This window comes from Argentina silus, assembly GCF_951799395.1.
Source record: "Argentina silus genome assembly, chromosome: 8".
NCBI lineage: Eukaryota > Metazoa > Chordata > Actinopteri > Argentiniformes > Argentinidae > Argentina > Argentina silus.
This window is the reverse complement of record NC_139662.1, coordinates 353,743-377,081: the sequence shown is the minus strand read 5'-3', so window position 1 is coordinate 377,081 and position 23,339 is coordinate 353,743. Positions and strand designations below refer to the sequence as shown.

The following is a 23,339-nucleotide window of genomic DNA, read 5'->3' as shown; positions in this document are numbered from 1 at the left end:
GTCCCTTTCTCACACCTACCACCCCATTTCTCCCACTCTCTCCATCGTCATAGGATTGAGCGATCATGAGATCTTGTCCCAGGCGATGATTTTCATCTTTGCTGGCTATGAGACCACCAGTAGCTCTCTGTCCTTCCTGGCCTACAATCTGGCAACCAACCCTCACATCATGACCAAGCTGCAGGAGATAAACACTGTGTTTCCCAACAAGGTAACCCCTCTGCAGACTCCTATATAGTACTATTCATGTGGAACAGGAAATATGATAGTGACAGTATTTTAGAGGGTACTGATGAGTGTGTAACCCCTGTGCACTGCAGACTCCTACAGTATATATTACTGTTGCTTTGGAACAGATGGTTAGATAGGTGACAGTATTTTGCAGTGTGCTAATGTGTCTGTAGCATCCCTGTGCAGACTTCTGCCCAGTGCTATTCATTTGAAACACGAAGTAGATAGGTGTTGTTGGAATCTTCAGAATAGTTAAAAGGCCAGTACCTGAGGACCTGAGGGATCTACAGGGTATATACCTTAAAAGCATGTCTGACATGCAGTGGTGTGCGTGACCATAGACTCTAGAATCTAGATCAAGAGAAGGCTGAGTGAGTCACCAATTCTTAGCAGGTGGTTTTGGAGCAAATTGGATAAACTGTTCAAAACAGCAATATGAAACTGGAGCTGTGTTCACACTACAGCACTGTTATAACTACAGTGGTGATACAATAGTACACCCTACTGGTCGAAATGAGGAAAAGCTTACGGCACCGGATCCTCAACCGACCAATGGTTGAGCGCCGTTGAGCAAAGTTGAGCGCTAACCCACCAATGACTTTGTCTTTTCTATTCCTAAATGAACCAGCTGATCAGGTTTTTTTGTTGAATTGAAAGATGTTTTAATATTTTGTAGCGCTCAACTCACCAATCATTGAGCGAGGAATTTCAAACGTCATCTAATGTATACGGCTCCGGAGGCCACTATCGGTGAATCTCATGTACGACGTTACTGTTACTCAGGTAAGTTTTATCCTCTTCATCCTTCGCTAGTTAGACATTTGTTAGGCATGTATAAAGCTGTGCCGATTTTGTCAAAAGATAAAAGATTGTCTGGAAATCAGCAACTGACCATACCATCGTTGACATATGCGGGATTTGGCTTGTTAATGTGTAATGACAACGTATTGACAACCTGTCAGTAGGCTAGCTGGCTAGCGCTAGCAGCTAACGGGTCTGGTGACACGGAGTTGAGAACGAACAAACATCCCATAAAAAGTGTACCCACACACTTAGAACAAGCGCATGGCGAGAGGTCTCATTGCCCGGTTTCGACGTGCCAATGCTCCTGCGCCAAAAGTCTTATATGCAGACAACAACTGCTGTCGGTAAGTTTAATAACAATTCCATTGAAACCTATGATGAAATTGATAATCCAAGTGATATCTTGGATATCAGTTAACATATCAGTTAACTTCATATAATTTTTTTGCAAGACACACATGGATAACACAGTTATAAAAACATGTAACACACGTACACAAAATGTTGATATAATTTCAGCGGTTCATCCTTCCTGGAGAATCTGTTTGGTGACTGGGTGCAGAGGGGTACTGTGGTCAGACTGGACATCCGACCCTGGCTGCACCGCTGGGATGCTGTTGTCATCAAACAGAGCCACGCCAAGTACGGGGTGTTCATGAGTGCCTTGGCAGGTGCGGTGCTCGCCTACAACAAGGCGGACATGATGCTCCTAGTCCAGGCGGTCAGGAGCGGCAACCAAGAGCTGTACGCCAGGTATTCGGACGAGGAGATGATGGCCTTCCTCAAGCCTCACCAGGTCAGGTCGTATGTCAGGCGCATTACCTGTGGGGTTGTGGTAAGTGTGATATTGATCCATGTATGAATTTCATGAATAAGAAGCAAACATACTTGCTTATTTGTCAATATGGATTCAACTGTACTGGACTAAGGTGTCACTCAGATCTAGTTTTGAAAATAAATGTAAGATCATTAGGAGTAACGACTGATTTAACACTGTGACGGCCCGCTGGCCTGTGCCTTTCCCTTCACCATATTTAACCCTCTGTTTGTCCTCGTTGTTTCTGTGAGTGTTCCAGGTGTGCAGTTTGCCTGATTGGAGGTGACAAGCCTTAATTGGGTGCACCCGGCGCGCAGGTTCACCTGACTGTTTAAAAGCTCTGGCTCCTCCTCCTCCTTCGGCAGACTCTACCTGCAGCAGACACTGCCTACGCCGCTGGTCTTGGCCCAGCATTGGCGTGTCATGCTGTTTCCTTTGTTTTGCCTTTGCTATCTTTTGTCTTTGTCATTTGGATTTGGTGCAGACGTTTTGTGCATTTGTTTGTTTGATAATTGCACCATATGGGAAAATAAAGCCAGTTTTGTTATTGGTAAAACCTACTCCGTCCATCAGTTGTGTTACACTCATTCTAGTTGTGACAACACTCAAAGCTGAGAATATACATGTTACAGGAGACCGCTTTGGTGATTGAGTCCATCATTGCCGAGTTCAGGGGACCAGCAGGCCTTGACATTGACGGAATCCACCTGTTCAAGTCGACAGAGGCAGTTGATGCTCACTGGGCAACTGTAAGCAAGCATCTCAGTTGCATGCAGGTGGGTTAATGTCTTTGCAGTCATCTTGTGTCATTATAAAACCATTCAAACTTGTATGGCAACATTTCAAAGGACACCAGAATAAATAAGGAACTTGCAATTCGTTGTGCTTTACAGGATCCCCCTGGCATACAGCTGTATGTTTCTGTGAAGGTGGTGGTGCTGAATGGCGTTCGGCTGAACAAGCACAGGTGCCGGCGAGGCAGTAACTCTTTGGAGGGGTTGCACGCACACCTGTACAATGCCATTCCTTCACAGAGATGTGGGATTATGCCATTCCAAGTGAGTAATTTAAAAAAAAAAAAACACTTCGATATAGCGTAGTTTCAATGATGCATTTTATTTCACAGCTTTAGTCATCACTTCTAAGCATATCCAATAACAGTCAAAATGGTCATGTGTTTCAGGTATACCTGATGGCCTTTGCTGTGCAGTGGAACAACCACCCGCTGTGTCGGCAGCACCCGTACTCCTGGTTCTTCCTGCACAGCCACAGGCTCCCTCCATCATATTTCGTGGGCCATCATGCAATCAGAGCTTTGTACCTGTGGCACAGCCCCCTGCACCAACAACCAAGCCATACATGCCTAATAAGTCCTTGCGGCCATGTGGGGCTTGCCAAGTGCCTCAGTGTGGTGGGCAGCGTAAGAGGTACACACCCTCCAAAGACAAAGCAGCTGGAAGCTTCCAGAAAATCTTCTCCTATTGCCCGGCAACTAGAAAATCCACTACCTCTGGTTTTGAAGATGTTGTGTACGATAGTTTTGAACACTTCAAAAGTGTGGTGGATGAAGCATGCCGAGTTAGAAAAGAGGAAAAACTATTTAAAAATACCTGTGACTTACCTGTGTGATGCCACTTCTCCTATGCCATCTTTAAGAGAGAGAAAGAAAGAGAAAAAAAGCTTGTTTTTGTTTGTTTGTTTGAGTCAAAGTGTTTCAAAGTGTTTTAGCAAGTAGAGCAATACAGTCAGCCTATTTATTTATATTGTAGTTAAAATGCACTTTGTAGTTTAATTAAAGAATGTTCTTGTCTTTTTTTATTATTTATATTGTAGTTAAAAATGCACTTTGTAGTATCTTTTTTATACAAACATGTTCTGGTCTATGTCCAATATCCGGTCCAATCTAACCTCTGTTTCAATCTAACACAATTAATTTACATACCCTTTATTGTTAGTTTATGTTCAATTAACCTGTGTTTTTGTCATGCGTGTCCTCGTGCTGTTTGTATGTCTTTGTCAGCTTCATGTCTTTGTGATGTTTGTATGTCTTTGTCCGCTTCATGTTTAACAAAAGTTTGCCAAAAAAACACACACAAAAAATGTAACAGAGAGGAATGGCTTGAGCATTTGTTGCTTGGTGACCTGTGTCTTTGGATAATCTTGTAGTTCTTTATTGGGCTTTGGCCTGTACAAAGCTATTGTGAATTTGTATCTTATGTGTTCTCAATTATTAATGTTTTTGTGTGCATGTCCTTGTGATGTTTGTATGTCTTTGTCAGCTCCATGTTTAACTAAATGTTTACAAATGTTTGTAAATGTTTGTCTCTCGTCATCTCACTCATGGCCTGTACCTTGACGTGGTGAGTGGGCTTTCAACTAAACAGGTCTGCCTACTTGTGTTTGTGTGTCATAAAAATAATATATCTGTGCCCCATAAATGGAATCTGAGTGCATATGTAGTAAATGGAAAAATGTGCATGTTGAAACCTTTACATTGGGTTCTTTGTAAATTTTGAATGCATTTTCGTTTCACAAAATGCACTGTTCTCATGTCTTATTCAGTAACTGTTGGTGACCATCTGCGGCATTTTAGCAACCACACTCTCGCAGTTCGTTGGGACGAAACACATTCTAGTTAAAGAATAAAACTGTAATACTATTTGGTAATTTGTGAATAACATTTTTAAGTAAAAATATAAATAAAAGTATTATGAAAGTATTTAAACTATTTTGGAATCTCTGTATGCTTGGGTTTCAGAAAAAAAGAGGAGGGTGGGACATGTCAAAAATGATTGTAGGTCAAACACCTAGAGTATAAGCTCTAAGAAAATACTTTTACCAACACCCAGTTTATTAATTATGGGCTGCATGGTAAGTAGGATGGTGGGGCATATCTCATGTCACACATCATAACACGAGGTGCAAGCATTCAGAAATGGTATGGTTTGTATGATCAGTTTCCCCTTATAAAGGGGAAATACACTATGGTATTTTTTGGTCAAAGCAATGCATCAATGGTGATCAAGTATTATAGACTACAATTTACTCTGACTCCTGTGAGAAAATGTGTTCTTTATTTGAAGAGAAGACAAACTACTTCTTACTTTTAGCTATTTAATTATATGTCAGAATTCTAGGCTTGTACAAGGACCACTTTTGGCGAAGAAAATCACAGTCAGCAAGCTGTTAATCTGTAACCAACCCTCCAAAAATGGATGCATTCAAACAGTCAAACAAAGTATTTACAGTATACAAAATGATTGTGATTGGCTATTTGGTTGGGGAGGAACCGCGGTTTAGACTTGGCATCCCTTGTTGTTCACGGGCTGGTCACACCATTGTCCTATCTGCGGAGTCAGCACCCTGTAAGAGATAAGATACCTACTCTGGTATGTCCTCCCTAGCCTGTCCTCCCTAGCCTGGTATTATTCCACTATAGCTCTTTGTGTAAGCGTGTGTTGCAACATCTTTCTTGATGACCTGGCTCAACCTCTCCATGTATTAATCCAACGTACTATGGGACTAATGCTTGATCCATCGCTCATTTATCAACAGGCCATCACATTAGTAAATTTAGCACACTGCAGTAATGTATTTTTATTATAGCAATAATAAACAGTTTTTATAAAAATAATTTCTAACACTCCAATAAGATTAGTAGGTTGACCTCGAATGTAGTTTATCAACTAATAACACATGAGTAAGGCTAAGAAGGGCTACGGAGGAAAGAGATATGAATGGTGGTTTATTTAACAGTTACCAATAACCTTAAATGTGACCAAGTAAACCAAATGAAAGAAATCAAGTTACATAGGTTAAAACCAGATAAAACAGAGAAGTTGTCTTTGTGTCTTCTCCCAGACTCAGAGGTGTCAATATGCATTGCTAATTAGATTGTGCTGGCTGCACCCCCTGGGTGGTCATTACAATGAGTCGTGTGAATGGCTCAGATGTCTTCCAGACAAAGTGAGAGTGCATTAAATACATTCTTACACCCTTTATGTACACTTTTCCACCTAAATATATCAATCTCATCAATCTACATCAACTCAAACTATGCAAATAATGCAAACAACATTCAGCAGCCAAGTGGATTTCAATCAATTCTTATACATGACATTTCTGTAAATAAAACTTGAGGCCAGTGAACACCAGGGGGCGTCCTTCTTTCTGATCAATTTTCGTCCGATCCCAGGTTGAGCAATAGGGACTTGGGGGGGTCATGAGCCGTTCCCAGGCGGTCTCCCATCCAAGTACTAACCCGGCGCGACCCTGCTTAGCTTCCGAAATCAGACGAGATCGGGTGTGTTCAGGGTGGTGTGGCCGTAAACGGAAGCTACAGCCCTCTGTACTGTATATAAAGTCAAGGAAAGGAGACGCCCGCCACTTTACAACACAAACAATACTGTAGTTGATACGCAGAAGGCAGGGAGTTATCACGGAAAACACCAAAACTGCAATTAACATTGCTTTACCACTCGACAGCTCATAGTTCATAGTTGTCAGTCTAGAACAGGGGTGTCAAACTCATTTTCACCCCCGGCAACATCAGCATCATGGTTGCCCTCAAAGGGCCGGTTGTAACTGTAAGACTGTATACATGTTACTTCTCCTTAACATATTGTAACAAATAACTCTGCATTTGATTATTATTTATTCAAGTGTACAAATATTGTACATGCATTTACATAAATGTAAAAATATATGTAAGCACATTGCACTGTTATTATAACATAAAACCCTTTAATTTATCAGGTTAAGAAACCCACATTACTCCATCAATCAAAGATCAAACTTTTCAAGTGAATAACAAAGACAAATATGATTAAACAAGTTATTACAAATCAACTTTTTAAAAAACTTTTTTTGTCACAGTTGAGAAGGGCAGAACTATGGTAGAACAAATAATTGTGAGCTGCTAAAACATGTGGCACATGTGTGGCATTTAACAAAAACAAATAGCTGTAGACAGCCTTACAGAGGGCATACCTCCAACTAATGAGTGTACTCCTTCATCACCGACACTGCCTCGTAACACAGAAGACATCGGTTTTTCTCCTTGAAGCAAAAACATGTATTCGCCTTCCCACCTTTCATTAAATTGCCTTCCCTCTGCATCGACTTTTCTCTTCTTGGACATTTTGGGATTATTTGTAGATCTTTTTCATATCCATCACCGGTTTAGTCAAACGCTGATATGCGATCTAGCGGCAGGATCCCGTCATTTCGCGGGTCGCAAATTTCACATGCATTGTGGGAGATGGAGTTCATGGTCACTGTACGCTATAAAGCAGCGTAGACTTTTATTTTAAGACAATTATGTACTTTTTAAGCTCTCGCGGGCCACATAAAATGACGTGGCGGGCCATATTCGACCCGCGGGCCTTGAGTTTGACACATGTGCGTTAAACCGATCAAATACCTGCTTGAGTGGAGCTCCAAAAAGTTTTCTTCAATATTGCAAGCTGGCATAGTCAACAACTCTCTGAAAAATAGTCCTACCAACCCCCAAGAACTACTGGCAACAACACTTGATTGATAACGAATAGTCTGTCCCGTACCCATGCATGTACACACTCACTCCTACACACACACACACACACACACACACACACACACACACACACACACACACACACACACACACACACACACACACTCCTATTACACAGTCAGGCTCTGTGGAAAGTTGAAGTAAAAATAGGCTCCTTATTCTCCCCTCACAGCTGCTAAGATGATGTTCCATCTGGAATCCACCCTCCCGGGGGGGGCGCGAGTAGGCTACAGGATGGCAGGGGGAAAAAACACGGACTCACAGACTATTAGTAGACCTACAAAGGAGATGCAACAGATTCCCCCCATGTCGAAATGCAAGTGGTTGGACTATTATAACACACAAACAAATCAACCACACAGTTTCATTTCAAATCTACCAATACAGGGGGTAGTATTTTGAGCCTGTGACGCGACGTCACGTAAGTGCTACTATATAAGCGTCCGCACACGCGTCGTAGCTCCATTCACTCTAGTCTAGTCTCTTGCCAAGTTCGCTTGTGCCAGCTCTCGCTAGTCTATCTGTTATCGATATCGATTTACTTAGGCCTATACTTCAAAACCCAAACAGTCTTTTTAAAGACTAACCCCACAAACAGTCTTTTTAAAGATTATCCCCATCTCAGCCATAGCCAAATTAACTGCTAGGCGTGCACTTAGCTAACTAGCTAGCAACGTTTTCACCGTGTTGCAACACAACTATACGACCCACGCGACTAAGACACACACACACTCACCCACTCACTCACTCACAAAGGACTACAATTGTTAAGTCTTAAAATAAAATCTGCATTGCCTGCAAAATCGTTATTGTGTACTGTTGTATTAAAGATCGTGCCTAAGTCCCGACTGATTAGCCCCCGATACTAGTCTCTCAACATAGCCACACACACACGCACACATCGTTACATCATAGCATAAACTTTATTGAAAACACAACTAATCCACATCCAAATTATTTCAAAACCAAACAAAAATGGGGAGATTTCTTGTGAGGACCAACAAGGCAACCGACGCACCACCAGCTGCAAAAAAGCTTTGAAGGTACGATGAAGCATACCTGCAGTTTGGGTTTACAGTCACGGCTGATCTGAGACCTCAGTGTGTCGTGTGTGCCGAGGTGCTGGCAAACGACAGCATGAAGCCATGCAAACTAAAAAGGCACCTCGAAACAAAGCATGCTGGCATTAAGGATAAACCGGCTGAATATTTTAAAAGAAAGCTTGATGGCCTCCCTCAGCAACAGGCAACCATTTCAATGCACAGCACTGTGTCTAAACAGTGTTTGGAGGCATCGTATGCAGTGGCCAAAAGAATAGGTAAACTGGGTAAACCGCATACAATTGCCGAGACTCTCATTTTGCCGGCCGCGCAAGACATGTGCAGAATAATGATAGGAGATAGTGCAGCAGCCAAACTCGGTACAGTACCACTGTCCAATGACACAGTCGCTAGGAGAATTTCAGACATGATAATGATATCAGAGAGCAACTGATAGAGTTCATAAAAAAGAGTCCTTACTACGCGCTGCAGCTGGACGAATCCACTGATATTGCTGGGCAGGCCCAGCTCCTCACCTATGTCAGGTATCTGCGGGACAAGGCGATTGAGGAGGATGTCCTGTTTTGCCGGCCTCTTCAGTCGCACACTACAGGAGAAGCCATCTTCAATGTCCTCGATATATTTATCAATGAAAATGGTTTGGCTTGGGACCGATGCGTTGGCCTATGCACGGATGGTGCGCGGGCAATGACGGGCCGTGAGCGTGGCCTAGCTGCTCGCGTTCAGCAAGTAGCTCCACTTGTGAAATGGACACATTGCATGGTCCATCGCGAAGCACTAGCTGCTAAAAAAATGCCGGTTCTCTTTGACTCCGTGCTGAACCAATCCGTGAAAATGATGAATCTCATCAAATCACGGCCGCTAAACTCTCGCTTGTTTGGGGTCCTCTGCCAGGAGATGGGGTCAGGGCACGAACAGCTGCTTCTGCACACTGAAGTTCGCTGGCTCTCCAGGGGGCGGGTGTTACAGCAGTTGTATGAGCTGCGAGAGGAGGTGAAGTGGTTTTTGACAGAAATCAAATCAGATCTGGCGAAGCATCTGGATGACACTATGTGGCTTGCGTCTCTGTCCTATTTGGTCGATATATTTGACCGCTTGAATGGCCTCAACCTGTCTTTGCAAGGCCGCGAAACTCATATTTTGCTCCTCGCAGACAGAGTGGACGCCTTCACACAAAAACTTGACCTCTGGCGTGGCCGCATCAGTCGAGGGAACTGCGACATGTTCCCCAGCCTTGCAGACTTTATCACTGATGCAGGCACGTCACACGATTTCTCCTCTCTATTTCAATCAGCGTCTGAGCACCTGTCAGCAATGAGAAAACAATATGCGACGTACTTTAAAGAGGATTATCGCTCTTTTGCGTGGGTTCGAGATCCATTTGTGTGCACAGCAAACGAGCTGTCAATTGATATGCAGGAACAGCTTATTGAGCTGAAGAGTGACAGTAGGCTGAAGGAACTCTTTACCTCCTGCCCTCTTTCGTCATTCTGGGCAGCATTGATGCAGGAATACCCTCAACTCTGTGACGTCGCCTTGAAGATTCTCCTCCCTTTCGCGTCGACATATTTGTGTGAGGCAAGATTCTCAAAAATTACTGCACTCAAAATGAAATACCGCAATCGTGCACAAATCGAGGATGATTTGAGGCTATGTTTATCAGACATTGCGCCAAGAATTGAGGATCTTTGCAAGGCAAAGCAGGCTCAGGTCTCACATTAAAATCGCCTACCTGCAAGCTTCTGTAAAAAATGCAGATGATATGCCTACTAATAGGCCTAGTAATAATAACAATAATAAAGCATGAATTCATATCAGAGGTCTGGTGCCAATTCCCAATTATAGCAATAGCCTAGTAATGATAATAGGCCTACTGATGATGATAATAATAATAACAACAACAACAATAAAGCATGTAACCTCATATAATTATATAGCAATAGCCTAGTAATGATAATAGGCCTACCACTACTCATAATAATAATAATAATAATGCCTGCAAGCTCACATTAGAAATCTATCTATCTATCTATCTATCTATCTATCTATCTATCTATCTATCTATGCAAGGTGGTGTAGTGGGGGTGGCGCCGGGAAGGGGGGGGGGGTGGCGCCGGGAGGAGGGGGGGCCCCAACTACAATGAACCAGCTTTAGGGGGGCCCAGCTTGCAAAAGGTTGAGAACCCCTGGTGTAGACTACTGCAATAGCCTTCTCTCTGGTCTCCCCCAGAAAAGTATTAAACACCAACAGTTAGTTCAGAATGCGGCTGCAAGGGTATTGACTCACACAAAAAAGAGAGACTACATTATCCCAGCACTCCGTACACTACACTGGCTGCCTGTGAGCTTTAGAATAGATTTTAAGGTTCTTCTTCTGGTTTTCAAAATGGTGAAAGGTTTAGCACCAAGATACTTGGGTGATTGCATTCAGGAATATGTCCCTAATAGAACCCTTAAATCCTCCACTGCCTCTCTCTTAGTGACTCCAAACCGTAAGAGAAGCGGTGAGGCGGCTTTTAGCTGCTATGCCCCTAAGCTTTGGAACGCCCTACCAGGCCATATCAGAGAGGTAGAAACTCTTAACACCTTTAAGAAACAAAACACACTAATTTAAACTTGCCTTCTGTAACAATGTCCGTGATACACAGAGGCAGACGCAGTGGGAAAGGTCCCGTTTATTCATAAAGTCAGTTCGTTGGCTTTCCAGCCTCCTCAAAACACTCGGCGACTTCCCAGTCGCCGTTCTCCTGCCAAACAGAGGCACACACATCTTAAACCATTTAGTCAACGAGGCTTCATTTGCAACAGGTGTGCAACGGAGCCTCGCCGACATAACCCTGGCCACGGTCCTGTAGCTCCCTCTACAGGCCGAACGCTGCATGTCCCCCCACACCTTCACACACATCACATCGCCCACCCTCGATGATCTACACTCTCCAACGCCAGCAACAGCACCATCAGTATCAGTACCAGCAACACCACCAGCACCAGTACCAGCACAAGCCCTGGCCAACAACTCCAACACCAGCACCAGCACAAGGACCAGGAGAGGAGCAACACCCCGCCCCAACAGGGAAGTTCACTGCACCTTCCCTCACACACACACTGCCTTACTAACCCCTTGCCTACACCACCAGAGCAGCAGTGCACACACTCCACGACCCAACCCATCGACTCCAGATCAAGCCCCGGTCCCAGCCAGCATCACCAGCACCAGCCAAGGACCCTGAGGTGATCAACACTTCCTTTCTACCCTGCACCATTCTACACCTTCCCTACACAAGTTCCCTAAACCAGACCCCCCTCCCACAGGGCGGCACTGACTGAGTTGCTGTCTGCTGTGATGTCACGTCAGATCGGGATGTCCCACACTCATCATGACAATTTGTATTTTGTACTTTTTGCCTGCCCAAACTCGACATCTATTGCACGCCTGACCGTCCTGGTAGGGGGATCCCACTCTGAGTAGCCCCTCCCAAGGTTTCTTCCATTTTCTTTTTTTTCTTTTTTTTTTCTTTGGGAGTTTTTCCTCGTCCTCTGCGAGGGTCTAAAGTTCGGGGGTGTTGTGTCTTCTATTGTACTATTGTTTCTCTGACTTTTTATGTACAGCACTTTGAGTTGCAGTCTCTGTACGAAAATGTGCTCTATAAATAAATGTATTATTATTATTACAAACCATAAAAGAGTAAAAGAAAAAGGGAAACAGCTAGAAGAAATATCTGAATGTTTGTCAATCCTACATCTGAAGCTCTATGTCTATACAGTGTTTGCAAAGTGTAGGAAAAAGTTATTTAAACATTTTACAATGTGCTGTATGTGTCTATGTTGAACAGTTGTTTAGAGAATCAACAAACAAATGTCTGTTAGTTCAATTAATAGTGTTGTTATGTTTTAAATGTTTCAACTTCTATCAAAGCTTCCTATGAAATGATACTTTCAAAGAAGGCCCTGCCACCATGGTTGGACCCAGGGCCGTAGCTACAAAATGGACCCTGGCTGTGGTCTGTGAGGTAACAATGACTGGAGTTTGAATTTTTCAAAAACATTACACACAACACATACAGTCGTCAAGGATGTCACAATGTGATGACATAATGTAGAACACGCAGCTGGGGTTCTAAAATCCAGCTACAGTACTCCTGACATTCATTTACCTGCAATTCCTCTGTGTAGAGCAAGATAGGTAGATGTTATTTGTTCTTTTCACAGTTTTTTAAACTTTTGCTGTCTGAAAGGGCCATCAGACATGAATCCTAGTGCGCCCATTCAATCAATGGCCTCCTTGTATGTAGGAGATCTCCACAGGGACACCACTGAGGGAATGCTGCATGTGAAATTCAGCCCTTGTGGTCCAATCATCTCTATAAGAGTGTGCAGGGACATGATAACACACCAATCTCTTGGGTATGCCTATGTCAACTTTCAACAGCAAGCTGACACAGAGCGTGCCCTGGACACCATGAACTTTGATGATGTCAATGGAAGACCTATACGCATCATGTGGTCTCAGCGTGACCCTTCTCTGAGGAATAGTGGGGTAGGCAACATCTTCATTAAGAATTTAGTGGAGACTTTTGACAGCAAGGACCTCTACGACAGGTTCTCTGAGTTTGGGGACATCCTTTCCTGCAAGGTAGTATCTGATGAGAATGGCTCTAAAGGCTATGGCTTTGTGCAGTATAATAGACAGGAGGCTGCTGAGAGAGCTATTAAGAGACTCAATGGAACGTTATTGAATGACAGAAAAGTGTTTATTGGACACTTCAAATCTTGCAAAGAACTAGAGGCTGAACTTGGATGCAGGGTCTGAGAGTTCACTAACGTGTACATCAAAAACTTTGGAGAGGATATGGATGACCTTAAGGAGAGGTTTGAGAGATTTGGACCAGCCCTGAGCGTCCGTGTCATGACTGATGACACTGGTAAGTCCATTGGTTTTGGATTTGTCAACTTCCAAAGGCATGAGGATGCCAAGAGGGCCATTGATGAGATGAATGGCCGGGAGATAAATGGGGGGCGGGTCTATGTGGGCCGCGCCCAGAAGAGAGGAGAGCGCCAGACTGTGCTGAAGCGCCAGTTTGAGCAAATGAAGCAGGGCCGCAGGACCAGATACCAGGTGTGTGTATAAGAAAAAAAGATTTTAAAAAAAAAAGACTATATAAGAAAAAGAAGTTGATAGTCTTGGTAAACATTGTTGATGTATTTGAGACATGAAAAATATCTCACTAAACAGGGTTTCTCTCTAGCAGGGTGTCAATCTGTATGTGAAGAACTTGCATGATCGCCTGGATGATGAGCAGCTGCACAAAGAGTTCTCCCACTTTGGAACAATCACCAGTGCAAAGGTGATGATGGAGGGTGGACGCAGCAAGGGATTTGGCTTTGTGTGCTTCTCCTCCCCTGAGGCAGCCACCAAGGCTGTGACTGAGATGAACGGCCGTATCGTGGCCACCAAGCCCCTGTATGTGGCCCTGGCCAAGCGCAAGGAGGAGCGCCAGGCTCACAGAACCAACCAGCACATGCAGAGGATGGCCAGCGTCTGTGCCGTTCCCAAACCAGGCATCAACCTCTACCAGGTTGCTCCCCCACCTGGATTCTTCATGGCAGCCATTCCACAGGCCCAGAACTGTGCTGCCCCTTACTTCACCAACCAGCTGGCTCAGCTGAGACCCACTCCTTGATTGGCTACCCAGAGTGTGAAACCTCAACACTTCCAAAACATGCCCAACACCATGTGTCTATCGGCTCCCAGGCCTCAGATCTTCAATGCTATGAAGGCCACACTCTCCCAGGTGCCCGTATGATGACCTCTCAGCGCATAGGTCAGTATATTTAGTGAAGCAACGCTGCTCATAGACACAATACCAATATGCCAGTATTTGCCATGAATATCCCTTTGATTATGATGATCTTCCCTCTCAGCTACCCAGGCCTTAAGACAGCGCCCTGCCAATGCAGATGCAGCTACAGCCAGGATCCGCGTCGTGCCCCAGAACAAGTACACAGCTGGTGTACACTACTCCCAGCAGCACATGGCTCCCCAGCCACAGGTCCTCATGCAGCAGCCTGCTGTCCATGTCCAGGACCTGGAGCCTCTGATTGCCTCCATACTGGCTGCCATTCCCCATGAGGACCAGAAACAGACGATAGGTGAGTCTGCTTGTTTGTTTCTATGGATCCCCATTAGCTGTTACTGTTACTGATATTTATTCTCCCTGCCTCCAGGTGAGCGTCTCTTCCCATCTGTCCACAACATGCACCCCAGCATCGCTCCCAAGATCACCGGCATGCTGCTGGAGATGGACAACTGTGATCTTCTCCACATGCTGGAGTCTCCAGAGTCCCTGCACTCCAAGGTGGATGAAGCTGTCGCTGTGCTGAAGGCCCACTGGGCTGAGGAGGCTGCACAGAAATCTGGCCACATCCCAGCTTGAGGTCCAAGCGGCTAACACAAAAAATCATATCCGGACTTTGAAACCTACTTCACCAATAAAAGTATTCTTGCATTGAAAAAATATTGAAAAATTAAAAAATGATTTCATTACAAAATGAAAATGATTGACTCAGCGATGTCTAGAAAAGGTTAAGCTGTACCTCAATGATAAAAGTAAAAGCCCTGGTTGGACCAGATAGACCAACAACGCACATCCCAGTTGGGCATGAAACAGTGGATGTGAATGAACAACTAGATCATTAAACAGTTGTACTTTTACTTTTATGGCAGCTAGCCACATTCCATCAATTCCAATGTCATGATTTTGTCTTCACAGAATAATGTGAAAAGTATTTAGATAAATGTTCATAACTGTTAATGCATTAGTGAGGATATTGCGCCAAAGCTCCTTTGTTTCTTGGTGACTGATTGACTTGGGACAAAAGTCCAGTTTTAATGACCAAGACTTTCAGGAAGTGAAAGTCAATATCGAGTCAAGGATAACTCTAATGCTATTGCGTGCGTGCGTGCGTGCGTGCGTGCGGGCGGACATGCGGGTATGAGCATGTGTGGGTATATTTTCTACATTGACAGGAAGAGGACAGATGTTAAGGTCCTGGCTCCTGCTGATAACCTGTACTACCACTGGTTGGTGATCATCGCCACGGCCCTGCTGTAAAACTGGTACCTCTTGGTGGTCAGGTACGGTATCACACACCTATATCCCCCCAACCAGTGAATGAAATTATTTGTCTCCTTTTATGACATGTGTCTTCTGATCTAGAGAAAACCATGTAGTATTATCAGTAACCCTTACATGACATGTCTTCTCGACAAAGTACCTCCATTACCCATAACCCATGACAAACAGCAGTAACCATAATCCATGGTAACCTAAAGTGAATCCTCAATGGATACTTTTTCCGATTGAAAATGGCTTAATCTGTGTTGGGGAAACTGGCCTAGGGTGTACAGAACAGCATTCCAAAGGGAATTTTAACATGTCCCTTTCTAACACAACATGGCTTGGGTAGTTACCATGTTGTGGATGAACCCCTGAATTTCTTTAGCATTGACATCTGACTCAGTGAGGGCTCACCAAACTTGTTGACGAAGGAGGCAGAGTAGTCCCAGATGCCACAGTTGAGGCCTGCCGAGTGATCTCAGAAAGTAGCTACAATGGGGTGGAAACCCGTTTTGAAAAGACAGACTCCTTGGAACACGTTAAAGTTTTGGAAGAATCTACAGGAGCGTGCTGTCGCTGTGATTTTCGCCACACAGTATAAGTGGTTGTCAAGGATCACCCCATGGTTCTTGGCTGTATGGGAGGAGGTCACAGAAGAGTTCTCTACTGTGATGGAGAAGTCTTGGAGAGGGCAGGCTTTCCCTGGGAGGAAGAGCAGCTCAGTCTTGTCAAGGTTGAGCTTGAGGTGGTGGGCTGACATCCAAGCAGAAATGTCTGCAAGACATGCCGAGACACGTGTTGCCACCTGTGACTCAGAAGGGGGGAAAGAGAGAAAATGTTGACTATCATCTGCGTAGGTGTGGTAGGAGAAACCATGTGAAGAAATTACAGAGCCGAGAGATTTGATATAGAGAGAGAACAGTAAAGGCCCCAGGACAGAGCCCTGGGGGACCCCAGTGGTGAGGGCTCGTGGAAAGGCCAGCGATCCTCTCCATGTCACCTGGTAGGACCAACCGGCCAGGTAGGATGCAAACCAGGACAGTGCAGAGCCAGAGATGCCCAATTCTGAGGGCATCTCTGGGTGGAGAGAAGGATAGGGTGGTTTACTGTGTTGAATGCAGCGGACTGGTCCAGAAGAATGAGAACAGAGGAGAGGGAGGAAGTTCGAGCAGAGTGGAGGGCCTCCATGACAGCGAGGAGAGCAGTTTCAGTAGAGTGCCCAGCTTTAAAGCCGGATTGATGAGGGTCAAGGAAGTTGTTCTGAAGGAGGTAGTTAGACAGTTGCTTAGAGACAGCACGTTCAAGGGTTTTAGATAAGAAGGAGAAGAGATACCGGTCTGAAGTTATGGATAGCAGACGGGTCAAGAGTTGGTTTCTTGAGAAGAGGCTTGACTCTGGCTGTCTTGAAGGCAGCTGGGACAGATCCTGTGGATAGAGAGGAATTGATTAAGGTGGTAAGGAACGGAAGGAGGTCTTTGGAGATGGATTGGAGAAAAGGGGAGGGGATAGGATCGAGGGGGCAGGTGGTTGCCCGCTTGGATGTGACCAGTTGTACAACATCATCAGGGGAGAGGGGGGAGAAATCTGATAAACCAACTGGGTGTTGCACAGTGGGTTAGGGAGGAAAGGTAGCATTGTTGGTGAGAGGTAGAGGGAGGGGGGTTAATGTCATCAACCTTCTTTTCAAAGTAGGTGACAAAGTCATCGGCAGACAGAGAGGAGGGGGGAGGAGGAGGGTTGAGGAGTGAGGAAAACGTGGAGAACAGTTTCCTTGGGTCAGAGACAGAGGATTGAATGTTGGAATGGTAGTATAAAGCTTTAGCAGCTGATGCAGATGAGGTGTAGTTGGGGAGGAGAGAGAGATAAGGGTCTAGATCATCAGGAAGGCCAGATTTTCTCCATTTCCTCTCAGCTGCTCAGAGCCCAATTCTACAAACTTGCAGGGTTTCAGACAGCCAGGGAGCGCGTGGAGTGGATAGTGCTGGCCTTGAGATCTGTGGGCAGAGAGAGTCGAAGGATGAGGAAAGAGAGGACAGGAGGGTGGAGGAAGCTGCATCAGTGGATAGAAGACAGAAGGATTCAACAGAGGGTAGGGTGGATAAGACAGAGGAAGAGAGAGCGGTGAGTGAGAGGGTGCGCAGGTTGCAACGAGAGGATACAGTGTGGGTAGAGACTGCTTGGGGGGGTTGAGCATTTGAGAGGGAGGGAGAAGGATATGAAATGATGATCAGAAACCGGAAGAGGGGTAACAGTGAGGTTTGAGGTATGGGAGGATCTTGTGAAGAAAGGTCGAGCTGATTGCCCGCCTTATGAGTGGGAGGAGAGTGGGACAGGGTAAGGCCGAAGGAGGAGAGAAGGTCAAGTGCTCCAGACGAGTGAAGCTTCTCCGATTGGATGTTGAAGTCACCCAGTATTGTGAGCGGTGTGCAGTCCTCAGGGAAGAAGCTGAGAAGGACATCCATCTCATCTAAGAAGTGGCCAAGCTGACCTGGTGGACGATAGATAACAACAATGTGAAGTTTGAGTTTGGGGAGGTGATAGAAACAGCATGGAAATCAAAGGTGGATATATGACAGGGGAAGGACATTATGTGACTGTGGGGGGACATGCAGCGTTTGGCCTGTAAAGGGAGCTACAGGACCGTGGCCAGGGTTACGGAAGCGAGGCTTCGTTGTGCACCTGTTGCGAATGAAGCCTCGTTGACGAAAAGGTTTAAGATGTGTGTGCCTCTGCTTTCGGGAGGGAAGGCTGGAAAGCCAGGACTGGAAAGTCAACGTGGGAATTACAATTATTATCTTAAATAAACGGGACCATTCTCTCATCACCACACTGCGTCCGCCTCTCTGTACAAGGGACTCGTTACAGTGACCACTTTAGGTGAGATGAGGAGTCCTGTTCCTCCTCCTCAACCAGAGAATCTAGGGGAATGAGAAAAGGAGTAGGCATCAGAGAGGGCTGCCGGAGTAGCTGTGTTATCCGGTGTAATCCATGTCTCTGTGAGAGCAAGGAAGTGGAGAGACATGAAGCAGGCTTCTGATAGCTTCTGCTTTCTGGACCGCTGATTGGCAGTTCCAAAGTCCTCCCATGACAGTGAGGTCGTGGTCAGTTGAGCATGGTGGGTAGATTAGATTGGAAGGGTTGCAGGTGGAGGTGTAGCTTCGATGTGTCCTCCTGATGGATGAAATAACAGGAATGGGGAGAAAGCACATTGTGATTTTTTGCCGGTATAGAGGGAGAGGGTTAGTGGGAAATGTAGGATATAGGTAGGCTCAATACACTCAAGGTAATGAAAGAATTATCAAAATAGAATAAAAAATACTTATTTGTATGGCCTTCCTCTCAGGCCTTCCCCAGTGGACTCCACAGATAGACTCCTTCGTCTTTGTGTCAGGAGGCTGTCGCAGAGGCTGTCGCTCTGCAATCATCACAATATAAATGTAGATTCTGTGATTGCTGATGACTAGCAGGGTAGCAACCCCTCCCCTTTATTTACGATCAGTTAACGACCAGACAGGTTTTATCACTCACTCAATCCCAAATGTATTAGTCCTGGTCCAGGGTGAGGAGGAGTTAACTACCTGGCAGAATAGTGTTTAGGCCCTCCCACTGGAGATTGACAGCACGTCACAGCAATTGACTTCAAACAGATAGCTTCCAACAGAAACTACTATCAGAGCGTAAGGCAGGATAGCCACAGCAAAACAAACAACTCCTAACAGCATTTTGACTAGAAACAAGATTAAACTAACTTACTCAGACTCAAGAACAGGCTTAAGGAAGGATAGCCACAGCAAAACAAACTAGTACTAAGAGCACTCTGACTAGAAACAAGATTAAACTAATTTACTCAGACTGGAGAACAGGCTTCACCACTCACTCAATCCCAAATGTATTCGATTAATCTCCAATGAGGATGAGTCCGCCTACAGAGAGGAAGATGACAGCCTGGCTTTCTGGTGAAGCCAGAACAACTTGGAGCTGAACGCCCCAAAAACTGTAGAGATGGTAGTAGACTTCAGGAGAAGCCCAGCCCCAACCGCCCCTCCTCATTTAGCCTCATTGCCATTTAACTTCGCACAGCCTACAAAATGTAATGTTTTATTGTTCTATTTTGTAAATTAGTTATTGCTATTTTGTTAATATTTTGCTATTTTGTAAATCTTTTGTCAATATTTGCAATTGTTTTTGCTATTGTTCCCATGCACCAACCTCACCAAGTTAATTTCCTGTATGTGCAAATATACTTGGTCAAATAAAATAATTCTGAATCTGATTCTGATTCTGATTCTGATTCTATAAAGAGATTGACCAAGGGCTTTGCTTGATGAGTGATGACCACAACTTATTAGTGCAGTAGTGAAGCACCTAAGCACCTAAGTTAACACCTATCTACTTCCTGTTTCAAATGAATAGCACTGGGCAGAAGTCTGCACAGGGATGCTACAGACACATTAGCATACTGCAAAATACTGTCACCTATCTAACCATCTGTTCCAAAGCAATAGTAATAGATACTGTAGGAGTCTGCAGTGCACAGGGGTTACACACTCATCAGTACCCTCTAAAATACTGTCACTATCATATTTCCTGTTCCACATGAATAGTACTATATAGGAGTCTGCAGAGGGGTTACCTTGTTGGGAAACACAGTGTCTATCTCCTCCTGCAGCTTGGTCATGATGTGAGGGCTGGTTGCCAGATTGTAGGCCAGGAAGGACAGAGAGCTACTGGTGGTCTCATAGAGTGTTTCCACAGTGTATGTCAGTCTAATCAATGAATTCGATAGCTTCATTTATTGAGCACAAAATGATTTAGACTGAAAGCTATATGGGGGCAGTTGTACCGACTGTGAGGAACAGTGGGCTGAAGATGTCAAACTTGAGCATTTTCTTGATGTTGGTCACAAAGGGGTCAGAGGGGTTGTGGAGGGAGTCGATGTCGACACTGAATGAAGTGCTGACGACCTTATCCATACTGTATGGTCCAAAGAACCTGGAACACAACCACACAATCTTTGACCACCAGAACCACAACCACAAAATTAAAGGGGGAGTTCACTGAAATTACAAATTCACCTTATCTTCTCGGAGAGAAATACTCACTCTTTTAGTTCAATGGGCTCTTCGTTATCGGCCGTCTTCTTCAGATTGCTGACCAAATTACCAGAGTGCTGCTTCATGATCCCGAACATCTGAGTTGGGAAGGATACATGGAAAAATATGATGATTGATACATGGATTAATATGTGCAAAACATGGGTTAATATCATGTTTGAAACAGGAATTATTTTAATGTTTATATAGCCTGAGAATATACATTCATACAGGATACATTATGTATATAGTCAAGGAATAAGTGACTCCAAAGATGAACTATTATTCTATACTCTGTCATCTGACCACTGAACTTATCTAAGATAAGATTAAATATACTTTATTGTCCCGGATGGAAATTTGTCTTGGACAATTAAAGTTGCTGCTTCACACAACAACAAACAACAATGAATACACACTATACACATAGTACAAATCACATAAACACACACACACACACGTCAGAGTTGTTAGTCATTCATTTATTTGTGTTGTTGGAATGAATAAAAGAAGGAGAGGAGAGATGGGACTGTACCTCTTTGATCCGCCCACTGGTGAAGGAGGGAGACAGGACACTGCGGATCCGTCTCCATGTATCATCCTCAGCGATAAACACGGCGTCATACAGAGGCCCGTTGAGATAGAAATTCTAGAAAAATAACAATGATTATATACTGCAAAATTAACCGAATATTAATAATGCTATAATAACAATGATATTATCTATTTAATAAGCCCTTATGTTTTTTTCCCCATACAACAACTTCAATTTAGCGTATTACCCTCCTGTTAGTGAAAAGGGAGTAGCATTCCTTGATGAGGATGGTTTTGATCATGGCTGTGTCCATGATACACAGGACGGGCTGACGGCCATCATAGATCCTACAGACCAGCAAAAACAAAGATAGTTAGATATACACTCACCCAACACTTTATTAGGAACACTATACTAATACTGGGTAGAGCCTCCCTTTGCTCTCAAAACAGCCTCAATTCTTCGTGACATTGATTCCTTTGAGATTCTGGTCCATGATGACATGATTGCATCACGCAATTCCTGCACATTTTTCAGGTGCACTTTCAAGATGTGAATCTCCCGTTTTGCCACATCCCAAAGGTGTTCTATTGGATTCAGATCCGGTGACAAGGAAGGCCACTGAAGAACACTGAACTCATTGTCATGTTCATGAAACCAGTTTAAGACGACTTTTGCTTTGTGACATGGTGCATTATCATGCTGGAAGTAGCCATTAGAAGGTGGGTAAATTGTGGCCATGAAGGGATGCACATGGTCAGCAACAATACTTAAATAGGCTGTGGCATTCAAGCAAATATACCGTAGATAGAGACAGACAGACCCATCACAGATCCTGCACTCTTTGAAAAAGTGCTACCTAGAACCAAAAAGGGTTCTTCTTCCACTGTCCCTTTGAAGAAACCTTTTGGGTTCCATGTAGAACCCTTTCCACAGAAGGTTATACAGTACCGTGCGTAAGTAATGGGACAGTGAAGCATTTTTTCTTCTGTTTGGATTTGAAATAAAAACGTAGAGATTTTTATTTTTTATTTGATGTACATATTGGTTTATCATTCAGAAATTACAACACTTTTATGCATAATCCCCCTATTTCAGGCTACACAAAAGTGATAGGACAATTGGCTTGACAAGTGTGTTCGTCAGGTGTGTTCCGTCACATAATTTGTGCAGTCTGCTATTGGTGTCTTGTCAACATGAGGACCAAAGAGATGTTATTAAAAGTCAGGGAAGCCATTATGATGCTGAAATATCAGAAAAAAAATAAACATAGCCAAAACCTTAAACCTACCAAAATCAACAGTTTGGAACTTCATTTAACTTCATTAAAAGGAAAGAAAGCACTGGTGAGCTCAGAAATTGCAAATTACCTAGTAGGCCAAGGAAGACTTCCAGTGGATAACCAAAGAATGCTCACCATAATTGAGAATCATTTATTTACATCTTGTCAGTCCAAGTACAAGTAAATGGCTCCAAACTCATTGGACGGCATTTCATCATACAGCAGGACAATGACCCAAAACATACTGCCATAGGAACTCGGGAATTTTTCAGGGCCAAAAAGTGGAAAGTTGTTGACTGGCCAAGTCAGTCTCCAGATTTAAATACTATAGAACATGCATTTCATTTGCTCAAGAAGAGACTTAGGGCAAAACATCCTAAAAAAACAACAACAGTCACTGCAACATAGGTCTGGCAGAGCATTACCAGAGAAGATACCCAGCGTCTGGTTGGGTCAATGGGTCACAGACTTTTGCACCTTTGCATACAAAGGATTGGGGACCAAATACTAAACATGAGTGCTTAATTTAGACATTTGATAATGCAAAAGAAGGAAAAATGCTTGGGCACCAAAATGGCTAGAGCCAGCCCTGATTAACAGAACCTTTATCGAGCGCACAACATCACATTAATGCCCATAGGAAGAATGAGAATAGAGTATCAACAAAATAACCAATTTAACACAATTTAAAACAACATACGTCTGTAAGTTTTAACCATACGTTAACGTGCGTCAAGGACAACGCGGGAGAATGATGCCCGTGATGGGCCTAACCCAAAACTCAAAGAATATCTCGCTGTCCCTCTCCTTAAATATCATTCCCAACAAAGGACAAGGTGTGAGA

The 23,339-nt window shown here is 44.1% G+C and overlaps 1 protein-coding gene and 2 pseudogenes across 3 annotated transcripts in view; 2 read left to right on the top strand and 1 right to left on the bottom strand.

The window, feature by feature from the left end:
* LOC310808833 (cytochrome P450 3A19-like) overlaps positions 1-3,481 on the top strand; it is a 98,128-nt pseudogene extending 94,647 nt beyond the window's left edge. Inside the window, exon 5 of the transcript in view lies at positions 3,119-3,481. The product of the transcript in view is annotated as a cytochrome P450 3A19-like (transcript). The remainder of the gene's footprint in view (positions 1-3,118) is intronic.
* A 9,232-nt stretch (positions 3,482-12,713) lies between these two features.
* On the top strand, positions 12,714-14,901 carry LOC310808832 (polyadenylate-binding protein 1A-like; annotated as a pseudogene). Its single transcript has 4 exons — positions 12,714-13,583; positions 13,717-14,289; positions 14,390-14,617; positions 14,693-14,901. The product of its transcript is annotated as a polyadenylate-binding protein 1A-like (transcript).
* Positions 14,902-15,934: 1,033 nt separating this feature from the next.
* LOC310808831 (cytochrome P450 3A19-like) overlaps positions 15,935-23,339 on the bottom strand; it is a gene marked incomplete at both ends in the record, with an annotated part of 73,458 nt that continues 66,053 nt past the window's right edge. The window contains 1 exon segment of the mRNA XM_083675932.1: positions 15,935-16,050. Coding sequence (XP_083532058.1) covers positions 15,935-16,050 — 116 coding nt within the window.